The sequence below is a fragment of the Salmo trutta genome, chromosome 31 (genome assembly GCF_901001165.1).
Source record: "Salmo trutta chromosome 31, fSalTru1.1, whole genome shotgun sequence".
Lineage (NCBI taxonomy): Eukaryota > Metazoa > Chordata > Actinopteri > Salmoniformes > Salmonidae > Salmo > Salmo trutta.
In genome coordinates this window covers 5,134,791-5,148,971 of record NC_042987.1, presented here as the reverse complement: position 1 = coordinate 5,148,971, position 14,181 = coordinate 5,134,791, and the positions used below count along the sequence as shown (strand labels likewise).

At 41.9% G+C, this 14,181-nt stretch overlaps 1 protein-coding gene across 1 annotated transcript in view; it reads right to left on the bottom strand.

The window, feature by feature from the left end:
• The window catches only part of LOC115169160 (uncharacterized), a 91,227-nt gene that overhangs the window by 2,518 nt on the left and 74,528 nt on the right, over positions 1-14,181 (bottom strand). Inside the window, exon 8 of the mRNA XM_029724659.1 lies at positions 4,137-4,268. Within this exon, the coding sequence (XP_029580519.1) occupies positions 4,137-4,268 (132 nt within the window). The remainder of the gene's footprint in view (positions 1-4,136; positions 4,269-14,181) is intronic.

Here is a 14,181-nt window from a genome sequence, read left to right as displayed (position 1 = left end):
GAAAGTTATACACTACATGACCAAAAGTATGTTGACTCCTGATAATCGAACATCTAATTCCAAAATCATTGGCATTAATATGGAGTTGGTCTCCCCTTTGCTGCAATAACAGCCTCCACTCTTCTGGGAAGGCTTTCCACTAGATGTTGGAACATTGCTGCGTGGACTTGCTTCCATTCAGCCACAAGAGCATTAGTGAGGTCAGGCACTGATGTTGGGTGATTAGGCCTGGCTCGAAGTCGCCGTTCCAATTCATCACAAAAGTGTTTGATTGGGTTGAGGTCAGCACTTTGTGCAGGCCAGTCAAGTTCTTCCACATTGATCCTGACAAACCATTTCTGTATGGACCTCGCTTTGTGCACGGGGGCAATGTCATGCTGAAACAGGAAAAGGCCTTCGCCAAACTGTTGCCACGAATTAGGAAGCACAGAATCGTCTAGAATGTCATTGTATGCGTTAAGATTTCCGTTCACTGGAATTAAGGGGCCTGAACAATGAAAAACAGCCCAAGACCATTATTCCTCCACCAAACTTTACAGTTGGCACTATGCATTTGGGCAGATAGCGTTCTCCTGGCATCTGCCAAACCCAGATTTGTCTGTCGGACTGCCAGATGGTGAAGCGTGATTCATCACTCCAGAGAACGCAATTCCACTGCTCCAGAGTGCAATGGCAGCGAGCTTTACACCACTCCAGCCGACGCTTGGCATTGTGCATGGTGATCTTAGGCTTGTGTGCGGCTGCTCGGCCATGGAATCCCATTTCATGAAGCTCCCCACTTACAGTTATTGCGCTAATGTTGCTTCCAGAGGCAGTTTGGAACTTGGTAGTGAGTGTTGGAACCGAGGACAGACCATTTTTACGTGCTTCAGTACTCGGCGGTAACAATCTGTGAACTTGTGTGTCCTACCACTTCACGGCTGAGCCATTGTCGCTCTTAGACGTTTCAACTTCACAATACTGTGTTCTCAATTTTATACACCTGTCAGCAATGGGTGTGCCTGAAATAGCCGAATCCACAAATTTGAAGGGTGTCAAACATACTTTTGTGTATATATAGTGTATAAAACACCAAATAGTCATTAATATGCTGTAATGTTTGTAAACACTTTACATAGCAGGCAATCCCTTGTAATTGAAGTAGAAAAACTGTGAAAACAAATTTTATTCATTCATTCATTTATAAATTCATTCCGTTTACATTTACTTTTTTACAGTATAAGTCAATGTTATGGTATTGTACTGTGTCATGACACAGTACTTTATTTCTATTTATATTACAGTGTACTGTAATATGAAATACAGAATTATACTTGCCACAAGCTGCCTGTCAAAATCACGCTAACCTCTTTACAGTGTAGCATATGTCAAGTACAGTAGACCTGTGAGGCCTTTGATGATATAGTGAGTGGTTTTTATTGCCCTCATGACTGTATAATTGTGTACAGACTGTCTCTGTGTCAGCCTGCACATACAGTATGCAAAGCCTGCATGTATGCAAGAATGTCTGTGTACAGTATTTGCATTTATGAGCAAACATGAATCTGTGTGTGTGTGTGTGTGTGTGTGTGTGTGTGCGTGCGTGCGCGCGCATGTGCGTGTGTGTGCGTGTGTGTGTTGATACAGTGCAGTAGCCTGACCCATTTTGCTCAGGCAGAGTAAACTGTGTTATCAGCCTGCTGTGTGCTGTGGCTGGGCTGTGTGGCAGAGTTACCTAACCACTGGATAAACCAGTTACATTTCGCCACAGTCAGCCCAAACAAGTAGTGGAGAAAATACAATGGTGTGTGTCAGGGACTTGGATAACAGCCAACCCACTAAACCATGTGTTTCGATGAATTTATGACACATCCACTATTCAAGAAGGAAAATGTGTGTAAATATGGCAATTATTAATAGAACATATCAAGTTTCATGTTTTATTAGTCCTATGTACAGGATACACATGGTATATACGTCCAACCAAGTACTTACTTACAGGGTCCTTCTGGACAACGCAACAACAATAACAAATAATAACGTGTGTCTTTGACATTTACTACTTACAACCAAATGGCATGTGTAAAATCTGGCAGAGGCATTTACCATCTAAGCAACATTGTGACCTCTATGGCATTTCTGTTTCATAGTTCATAGAGAGGTGCACCAAAGGATTGTGGGATACGGTCATGTTTGTCTTCCGTGTTCACACCCGGACTGCACCTCTGATCTACTGCTCTTGAGAAACGCTTCATGACCAAATAGCTCTCTTTATCTATCGTTCTCCATGTTGCTCTCTGTCTCTATCTTTCTGTCACTCCATCTGTCACTATCTCTCTCAGACCCCAAGGGATTTTCATAGTTTCAAAAAATGCACAATGGTCTTTAGGGGGTAACTGTTGGGGTGGACCTGACACTGATTATGTATCTACAAAGTATATATTTTATAACACATAGTCATACAGGAGAACATAAACAATAAGAGTTCCTCTTTTCATTGGATTCAACAATCTCCCTCCCCCTCTCTCTCACTCTGTGTCTCTCTCTTCCTAACAGATCTCTAGCAACACTTAAACCCTGCCCCCACAAATCTGAGATGATCTTTTTTGATAAACAAAGACCATGCCCTGAGCTGTGTGTGTTATCTGTGCAGCCATTATGTGTGTGTGTGTGTATTTGTGTGTGTGTGTATTTGTGTGTGTGTGTGTGAGTGTGTTTGCAGCAGAGGAAGGAAGTCACAAGACGATGGGGGTTTCAAAACTGCAGCTGTTGAAGAAGCCTGTACTGTATCTTTTATTTTTTTCATTCTCCTCTTCTCCTTCTCCTCGTCTACTCTAAGATATAGTACCGTTTGTATTTCTGCTCTCTGTGTGACAGGATTATAAACCTGGCAACAAAATCTTATTTCTGTTATTTTGTAGATATCAGAAAATAAGAGGTGAATTTAGATTTGTTTGTGTGCATTATGAACGTTAGTGGGTAAGACCCGGTTTGGGAGATCTGATTGGTTGAGAGCAGGCCAGCGCCTACAAAAGGCAAGTAAGGAGTGGACGAGAAGAGAGGGCCGGAGGAGGGGAGGAACACCTTTTGACGGGTGCAACTGACACACTCCAGAGGATACTAGGAGCTCAGAAAGAGAGAAAGAAAAAATCCTAAAGAGAAAGAGGGATTAAGGGGGAAGAGAAGAGAAAGAGGAGATTGTTTTTGCCTCTCTGAGACAAATAGTAAGACAAAGAGAGTGAAAGAATTAGTTATTGAGAGAGCGGGAGAGAAAGACAGAAAAAAGATAAAGGGAGGGAAATCTGTGTAGTAGTCTGATCTCTCTACATTCTAAATGAGGAGCCAAACAGCAGAGACTTAACCCCTTAAGCTCTGCTCACAGCCACACAGCAAAAGGAGCCAGGGGCTCAAACCTGTTTTATACCCATAGACTGAGCTGCATCTTGCTGAGTCGGGAGCTAAACTACAGCTTGTTCATACTTCTATAGTTTTCTCATGAGGAAAGTGCACTTTAGTTTATACTATTATAGTTTATACTATTTCATCACAACATCATATACTGTATGTATGTACAGAGGATGCATCAGTGTCTTATTGTTACATTCAGTGTAACGGAGGCAAGGGAATGTACAATGTCAACAAAGTCTATATAAATACTGTATGTGGAAACCTAAAAAAAGGAAACAGAAATTATCTGGGAATAAGTAGAAGAAAAAAAACGCTCGATACAGAGTCCCCTGGTGGTCTGCAACCGAGTCAACAGTGTCCAGAAGTAGTGCACTACATGAGAAATGGGATGTCACTTTGTCACATAGTGTGACTGAAGTGTCAGAGTTAAGGGTTAGGTTCCACCCACATGTTGTGGTTCCACATGGCTGTAATCCCACCCTGCAGTGTAACCAGATACCAGGCCCCGGACCAAGTTTGACTCAGGAAGGCATGGAGGTCTGTGTTACGGCGGCAAAGCCAATCAAAGAGGAGCTCTCTAGGTAAACAGGACCTCTCTTTCACAATTTGACCATTAAGTTAACACAAATTTACTGTACATTCAAACCATATGTTACATAAGCAATACACAAATCTCCCCATGACACACTTACCTCATCCCGCCCACTCCACCACCCACCCACCCACCCACACACAGACATATCCCTCACCTCCATGGCTGTGGGTGTGTATCCCTGAACGTTCTCCCCCGGGGGTATAGGCGCTGGGTGTAAGGTGATGATGTCATTGTCCTCTGGGGGCTTCCAGATGTACTGCTCCCCGTTTCCCATGAACACTGCCTCCTGGTGGACACACAGAGAACAGAGGTGAGGGCTCTGCTGTCAGCCTGGTAGCCAGGGCCCATAATCACTACTCGAAGCACCACCGCAACACGTAATATATTAAGGCAAACTCCTTCCCCTGCTACTCTTTCATCCACGTGAGGCTACAATATGTTGAGTTTCCCGGGGAAGCTGTGAATTACCGGTGAAGCTGTGACGCGAGCTGTAGCCTATCATTTTCAGACGTTTCCGTTGATAGGCCTACCAATGTCTCTCCTCATTCAGAAAGCTCACTGATGTCAACACCAAAGCTGATTGAATGTGAATGATGTGAATAATGGTAATAATGGTGAGAGCCCAGTAGAGCCTAAAGAATCATAGGCTATTGTTAATTTGTGTCTCTAAAATAACTATGTTTCCATTTCAAGAGTATTTTTTAATTGAAATGTCCAAATGTCAGTCTTTTACCAGATGTTTTTTTTTTAGCCTACAGATAATATTCTGCCCATATGAACACATGTATTTTAGGCCCAAAAAATAACAGCTCTGCATGATCTAATGAAAATCTGCAAAAAGACAACATCGTTTCACATTCTTTAATAAAAGACTCATAAACAAAAACATGCAATAGTCTGTACAGCTGGCTCCACAGTTTCCCGACCGAATAGGCCTACAAGGAAACTCGACTTATCTCAGCGACATTGACTGCGCAAGGGGCGTAGTACCTTCCACAAAAGGTTTTGCTCAACAAAAAAACACGTAAGCCTCAATAATAAAGCCAAAAAAATACTGTACATACAAACCATATGTTATGTAAGCCATACACAAATCTCCACAATATACTGTATAAATCCAAGCAAAACAACTCAATGAGACAGCCATTCTGCATGCATACTCACACACAGTAGATTATCTCTGGTATGTCACCTCAGCGTTATGTCAGGCCTGCATGTACAGTACATGGATATACGAGACAGTAGATTATCTCTGGTATGTCACCTCAGCGTTATGTCAGGCCTGCATGTACAGTACAGTACATACGAGACAGTAGATTATCTCTGGTATGTCACCTCAGCGTTATGTCAGGCCTGCATGTACAGTACATGGACATGAGTCAGTAAATTATCTCTGGTATGTCACCTCAGCGTTATGTCAGGCCTGCATGTACAGTACATGGACATACGAGACAGTAGATTATCTCTGGTATGTCACCTCAGCGTTATGTCAGGCCTGCATGTACAGGACATGGACATACGAGACAGTAGATTATCTCTGGTATGCCACCTCAGCGTTATGTCAGGCCTGCATGTACAGTACATACGAGACAGTAGATTATCTCTGGTATGTCACCTCAGCGTTATGTCAGGCCTGCATGTACAGGACATGGACATACGAGACAGTAGATTATCTCTGGTATGTCACCTCAGCGTTATGTCAGGCCTGCATGTACAGGACATGGACATACGAGACAGTAGATTATCTCTGGTATGTCACCTCAGCGTTATGTCAGGCCTGCATGTACAGTACATGGACATACGAGACAGTAGATTATCTCTGGTATGTCACCTCAGCGTTATGTCAGGCCTGCATGTACAGTACATGGACATACGAGACAGTAGATTATCTCTGGTATGTCACCTCAGCGTTATGTCAGGCCTGCATGTACAGCACATACGAGACAGTAGATTATCTCTGGTATGTCACCTCAGCATTATGTCAGGCCTGCATGTACAGTACATGGACATACGAGACAGTAGATTATCTCTGGTATGTCACCTCAGCGTTATGTCAGGCCTGCATGTACAGTACATACGAGTCAGTAGATTATCTCTGGTATGTCACCTCAGCGTTATGTCAGGCCTGCATGTACAGTACATGGACATACGAGACAGGACACCTGTATGTTTGTGTGTGTGAGTTCCCTAGAAAATGTTTATCCAGGGAAATAGATGTAAACACAGTCCACACTGAACAGCAAGTGTGTGTATGTGTGTCTGTGTGTGTGTGTGTGTGTGTGTGTGTGTGTGTGTGTGTGTGTGTGTGTGTGTGTGTGTGTGTGTGTGTGTGTGTGTGTGTGTGTGTGGGTGTGGGTGTCACAACTTCCACCGAAGTCGGTCCCTCTCCTTGTTCGGGCGGCGTTCGGCGGTCGACGTCGTCGGCCTTCTAGCCATCGCTGATCCACCTTTCATTTTCCATTTGTTTTGTCTTAGTTTTCTACACACCTGGTGGTTTCAATTCCCCAATTACATGTTCATTATTTAACCCTCTGTTTTCCCCATGGTTTTTGTGTGTGTTTGTTTTATGTATTTCGGTCCTTTTGTGTGGGCTTGGTATTCCTACATGTACTTGGTAAATTTTTGTAAAGTTACTTTATTACTGATCTCTGCTGTCCTACACCTGGCTCCTCTGCACCAGCTACACCCAGACCTTTAGAGTGGGTGTGTGGGTGGGTGTGTGTGGGTGGGTGGGTATGTGGGTGGGTGTGGTTGGGTGTGTGTGGGTGGGTGTGTGGGTGTGGGTGGGTGGGTGTGTGGGTGTGGGTGGGTGTGTGTGTGTGGGTGTGGGTGTATGGGTGTGTGGGTGTGGGTGGGTGGGTGGGTGTGGGTGGGTGGGTGTGTGGGTGTGAGTGGGTGGGTGGGTGTGGGTGGGTGGATCTCATGTGACTGTCTACCCAACCATCCTACCACTAGTCAAGTAAGAGAACAGTGAGGGACTGTGTTTGCATTGAAGAATGACATGGTTGTTGAAATGGTTTTGCATGGTTGTGCATATGGATGAAATTATCTTCTGGCATCAGATTTGTAAGTGTACATTTTGTAGTACTATTAAAGATCTCCCCATTTACAGCAAATCATCTGTATGCAGCTTCACTATGCTGTCAGGTTCAATGAACGTCTCCCCTCACTCTTAAACAGAATCAGATGCTGTCATCAAATGAGATGTTCTTCTTCATCGGTGGATCTTTTTAACTCTTGGTCGATCAAGAGGTTTCTCAGTCTCCAGTGAGAGAGGAGTGCTACCAACATCCAGATGTTTATTGCTCTCTATCACACACAGAGACCCTCCATTGTCCCCACCGTCATATCTACACTACAGAACCACTGCAGGAGAAGACTCCCAGGAGATTTCTTTACTGAATCTCATACATATCCATCATCTATGGTGTCAGTGATTACGAATGTTTTATGAGCGACATTAGTAAACGCAATTAAAGTTAATTCATGTTCAGGAGTAGTTTGTTGATTGTGCTGTATATACAATCTCATAGTTACAGGTTTAATTGACTTTCTAACAAAGAGCAAACTCAATAATTACAAAGCCCAGTAGTTAACGTTCTGTAAATTAAGATGCTCTCTCCAGAGCCAGTGATGACATCTTTATATCTCAGGGATTGGGGCTGTGTGTTCTATTTATTCCTCTGGCTGGACGGCTACCTGTTTTGCTGTTTCTTCCCTCAACACACGCGCAAGCGCACACACTCACACACACACACACACACACACACACACACACACACACACACACACACACACACACACACACACACACACACACACACACACACACACACACACACACACACACACACACACACACGGCTTGGCAGCCATACAGGCTCTTGCATAATCGTCCCCTCCTCTCCGCTGGCCAAGCACACAACATGTGCTCCACAGAGCAGGAGAAGGGCGGGGACGCAGGCTCACCAACACACACACACGAGCTATGAAGCACATACACACATATAGGCTGCAGTACACACGCATAAACATAATATCCTTTTAGATGATAAGAGCCCTTTTTGGGGTACTTTGAGCGGTTTCATACTAGTTTCATCTCGCTGTGATATTCTCAGCCAGATTTAGAGCTCTCAACATGAGAAACTGCAAAATAATTTCCTAGAATTGAACCAAGACCACTTTTTCTTGGTCACAGACGGACAAAATCACTTTGTGCTTAAAGCTGAAGTTGTAACGTGTACAACATTGTACTATGAACTTGAGCTTGTGTCCTCAAAATGAGTTCACCTCAGCAAATGAAAATGTGTTTTACCCGTTAGGTGACTTACTTTCTTTCTAAAACTATGCAACATTAACAGTTATTGTTTATGGCCATCTCATGAAAAATAATTCCGGTTGGGTATATCTATTTAGGCGGAAACCAACATTTTGCCCTGTCATTGAACTTTAAACAAGAGACAACGCTTTCTCTAAAACACACTAAACAGACAAAAACAAGCTCTCTCTCAAGGACACACTAGAGAACCTAAGATCATGACACCAGGGGCGGTCCTAATTTTCTGGGGACCCTAAGAGAGATTTGGTCTGGAGTATGGGCACGGTTATTCGAATATTCAAATATCCAAACGGACGTTAGTATTAGATTACTTGGGAGAGTATTCATTTTTTACAAAATGTAATAAAATGATCTATGTGACATTGCTACAAAGCCTACATAGATACATTCAACATGTTAATGACAGTTTTTATGAGTGCACCCTATACAAAAGACACACTGGTAGCCTATACACTTTCCACACGTGTAGCTTGTTGTTATTGTCAGTCAATCAAAGCAGCGCAACAGTTAGAGGCTCCATGTGTAGCAACTGAAGTGGGAGATTTCCAATCCATGCAAAATGTAATAAACATTCCGGAGTTCAGTTGGCTAAATGAGAAGTAGGCTACAATGATCAACCAACAGGTAGGCGGTTGTTTCATTACAGTTGTTGTAGACAAGGATGGGAAGTGCAGCAAAATAGCCTCAATTAGCCTTGCTACTGTAGCTAACTAGCTTCTTTACAACGATTTCATGCAGTCAATACAGGCAATACCAGATGATACGATAGATAACCTATGGTAGCAACAAGTTTGTCTAACTAGTGTGAGCCGGTATGGCTATTTTCCCTCTCTCTCTCTCCCTCCATGCCACACATAGACTGTCACACACACTGGCCACTGCTCCTCTCTCAACACTCCTCCACCCTTCTGCTGAAACAAGCAGAGTGCAGTGCACCGGCTCTCTGTCTCGCTCGAGAAAGTGCCCATTGAAATTTCCCAATTCTTTATTATTGATATCAGGGGCGAAAATCTGATATCAATTTTGGAGGGGACAATTACATGAAATTTTCTCAAGAGCAATCCCTGAGGGGGACACCAAAAGTAGTGCTGTAACACATAGCCTACATTGTAATATGGTAAATGTATATTGAGGAACCAAAGAAATAAGGTGTTTGCCATACTCCTAACTGCCGGTACCCAAAACTACACAACTAATCACAACAGCAATACCATTGCCTTTAACAAATCTTAGTTCAGTTACCAGTTTAAGTTGAGAGTGGGGGTATCCATGGCATTTTCCAATTATGTTCCTATTTTACAAGTCAAAAAAATGGAGAACCTTTCATAATGTTGCCAAACAAAGACTCAACAAACTTACCTGAGACTCCCTGTCTCTGCCAGTCTGTCCCTGCATATCTGTCCCCAACTCTGCTGTCTGTGTGCCATCTGTTGCCTGCTCTGCCTAATGACATCATTGTGAAACATTTACATTAGCATTTCACTTCTTTCTTATGAACATTTGATCAACTAGTCTTTGAGATATTAGGCTACTAGGGTTCTTACTTTCCGTTTTGGTGTACTGAAAAATACTCTGATGTCTGTCTTTTTTCTTTTTTCTGCCATTTTTCTACCTGGCTGGCTACACACACACACAGTGTGTAGGTTATTTACAGTAGGAGATGGGCTTCTATCATCTTATCTTCTATCATTCTATATGGGCTTCGATCTAAAAGGTAGCTAGCAAATGTGAAACGGATTAAAACGTCAAGAGTTGACAGCTGTATGAGTTCACCATTTACACAACATATGCTGCAACCTTTTGTAATTTTAATCGTTTGTTTCATATTGGCTGGCTTCCAACAATAGCTGAATTTGCAAAGCTAGCGAGCACCAATTCCGTTTCAGTGGTGTTTGTTATAATCTTTGCTACCCGGGTTAAATAAAGGTGAAATAAAATAAATAAATAAAAGTTCCCTTGCCACAATTTAGCTTTTGCAACGAGACCATTAAATATATTTAAGACAATGGTAGAAGAGAGTGTAGTTCTGTTCAGTTTGGACTTCAGTTTATCGCTAACCTTATTACAGGGACTTTGAAGCACTAACTTACAGCTGCATGCTGATCTTGGAATAAATTGACGATAGCAAAGATTCCATCTTTGATGACGCCACATAAATGGAATAGGTACTAGCTAGCTTAATAGTTAATATTTGCGCGCTAACTCTGCAAATTCAGCTAGTGTGTGTGTGAAACCTGCCAACATAAAACAAAACATTGCTATGGCGCGATTGACTGGATGAACCTCACGTCAGTTACGTGCATTGAGTGCCTTTCAGACAGTAGATATGAACCCTCTGTTACCTTGCCAACTAAGGAACTGGCAGTGGATCAAACCATTGTGAGGCAAAGGGTGGGGGGTCGCAATCTTTTGAAACTTAAAAACGCGCTATTAAGTGTCTATAATCAGCACAATTGCTTTCATTGCGTATTATTAATATTATTTAAAATTACATAGTTATGTTTACAGTGATATATTGGGGGGGACAAATCATATTTTTCCCATTCCCCCCTGGGATTTCCGCCCCTGATTGATATTATTCAAATAGTGAAATAATTTCAAATGCCCATTCCCAGTTTGGTGGCCCCCCACCTCACGGTCATTTTTTTGGTGGTCCCCCTCTTGACAGCGGAGAGTTATTTCATGCAATTCTACTCATTGTGCCTTGGGGCGGACAGAACATTTTGCAGTTTTAAAGCAAATTTCCTGCAATTCTATTCATTTTCCCATGGGGCCGAGAGAATATTTTGCCATTTGAAAGCTAATTCTAAAATGTCCCATGACTTATCCCATGCTCATATGATATCTCAGTGCGAGTGACCAACAAAATCAATGGGGGCCCCCTGAAGGTCAGGGCGCCTGGGCAGATGCTCTGCATGCCTGGTCAGTAATCCGGTAATGATTACTACAAGGTGTAGATAGCTGGCTAGACTAACTTACCAATTTAAACATCTTTAGGTAACATGGTCTAATTGAGTGACTGTCAGTGACTGACATTACAAGAGAAAAACTACTGACACTCTACCAAATGTAGAAGTTGCACCTAGTTGATTCTACTATTCTAACTCTCAGCAGTAAGTTGTGACCCCGACTGAGTTCCTAAAAAAATAATGAAAATAAAATGAAATGTTTTTTGGGGGTTGGGGGCCTGTAGCCCTGCGGGGTATCCACGAAGCAAGCTAGATCTACTCAGGGTTTTCTAAAGCTAACCAGATTCAGTAAGCTTCACAATCCAAACTCTTCATCTGTACTACGATGGTGGATATTGCCTGTCCTCCTTCTGCTAACTCTAACAGGCTTGTAACGGCGTGTGCATGTCACCTTTGGCTAGTCGAATGCAGAACTCCTTAATGAGACAATGCTGAAACATCAATCCACTAATCCATGCCACACTTTCATTTGTGCCGAAATCAAAATGACAGAAAAGTTATCTTGCAAATTCAGCAGTCTATAGTGTGAAATAGGATTTTAGAAGTGCCGTCTTTATTTCTTATCGTTAATGCCGTCTTTGGTGTGCTTATCAATGCACACATTTTCCTCACTCCTATCTATATCTTATTTCATTAGCGTTCAGTAGGCTCCCACAAAACGTGGTGGGGGGGGGTGTAAAATCACGCCGAAAAGCTAAAAAAAAACTAGTAAATAATCTATTTACGTTCGTTCAAACATGTCAAACGTTGTTTAGCATCAATCTTTTGGTCCATTTTTAACGTGAAACATCAGTAAACATCAGTAATATTTTCACACAACCTATCCTGTGTCTAGAAAAACGATTATGACAAATTCACTCTTCTCAGATTTATGCGCAGGCGTGAAAAAATGAAGTGACGACATGTCAACTTCCCTGCATTTGCTCTGTGTTAATCATAGACGCTTCAAACAACTTTATAAAGATCGTTGACATCTAGTGGAAGCCGTAGGAGTTGCGAAATGAATCCTTTCTCACTGTGGTATCTATAAAACAATGACACTAAATAGTACAGTCACAAAATTCAAATTTTTTTTAATCTATTTTTCACAGGTTTTTGCCTGCAATATGAGTTTTGTTATACTTACAGACACCATTCAAACTGTTTTAGAAAATTCAGAGTGTTTTCTATCCGAATGTGTTAATAATATGCATATCCTAGCTTCTGAGTTGGTGTAGGAGGCAGTTAAAAATGGGCACATATTTTTTTCAAAATTTCTCAATACTGCCCCCTAGCCCCAACAGGTTAACCTGTTAGGGCTAGGGGGCAGTATTTACACGGCCGGATAAAAAACGTACCCGATTTAATCTGGTTACTACTCCTACCCAGTAACTAGAATATGCATATAATTATTGGCTTTGGATAGAAAACACCCTAAAGTTTGAATGGTGTCTGTGAGTATAACAGAACTCATATGGCAGGCAAAAACCTGAGAAGATTCCTTAAAGGAAGTGCCCTCTCTGACAAGATCTTGTTCTTCTTGTCTATGTTTATTGAAGACTGAGGACCTTTGCTGTAACGTGACACTTCCTACAGCTCCCATAGGCTCTCAGAGCCCGGGAAAAAGCTGAATGATGTCATTCCAGCCCCAGGCTGAAACCCATTTGCGCTTTTGGCAAGTGGCCGATAAGAGGATAATGGGCTTAGGCGCGTGCACGAGTCGATCCCGTGCTTTATTTTCTTTCGTCTATTTACCTAAACGCAGATTCCCGGTCGGAATATTATCACTTTTTTACGAGAAAAATGGCATAAAAATTGATTTTAAACAGCGGTTGACATGCTTCGAAGTACGGTAATGGAATATTTCAAAAAAAATTGTCACGAAATGCGCCATGCTCATAACCCTTATTTACCATTCGGATAGTGTCTTGAACGCACGAACAAAACGCCGCTGTTTGAACATAACTATGGATTATTTGGGACCAAACCAACATTTGTTATTGAAGTAGAAGTCCTGGGAGTGCATTCTGACGAAGAACACCAAAGGTAATCAAACTTTTCTAATAGTAAATCGGAGTTTGGTGAAGGCTAAACTTGCTGGGTGTCTAAATAGCTAGCCCTGTGATGCCGGGCTATCTACTTAGAATATTGCAAAATGTGCTTTCACCAAAAAGCTATTTTAAAATCGGACATATCGAGTGCATAGAGGAGTTCTGTATCTATAATTCTTAAAATAATTGTTATGCTTTTTGTGAACGTTTATCGTGAGTAATTTAGTAAATTGTTAGTAAATTCGCCGTAAGTTTGCGGGGGTATGCTAGTTCTGAACGTCACATGCTAATGTAAAAAGCTGGTTTTTGATATAAATATGAACTTGATTGAACAAAACATGCATGTATTGTATAACATAATGTCCTAGGTGTGTCATCTGATGAAGATCATCAAAGGTTAGTGCTGCATTTAGCTGTCTTCTGGGTTTTTGTGACATTATATGCTAGCTTGAAAAATGGGTGTCTGATTATTTCTGGCTGGGTACTCTGCTGACAATCTAATGTTTTGCTTTCGTTGTAAAGCCTATTTGAAATCAGACAGTGTGGTTAGATTAACGAGAGTCTTGTCTTTAAAATGCTGTAAAATAGTCATATGTTTGAGAAATTGAAGTAATAGCATTTCTACGGTATTTGAATAACGAGCCACAGGATTCCACTGGCTGTTATGTAGGTGGGACGATTTGGTGCCACCTACCCTAGAGAGGTTAAAGTGGCATTATTTAAAGTGACTAGTGATAACTTTATTAAATCCATTTATTAAATTGGCCAGGGATTTGAGTCTGTATGTTGGCAGCAGCCTCTCTATGTTAGTGATGGCTGTTTAACAGTCCGATGGCCTTGAAATATAAGCTTTTTTTCAGT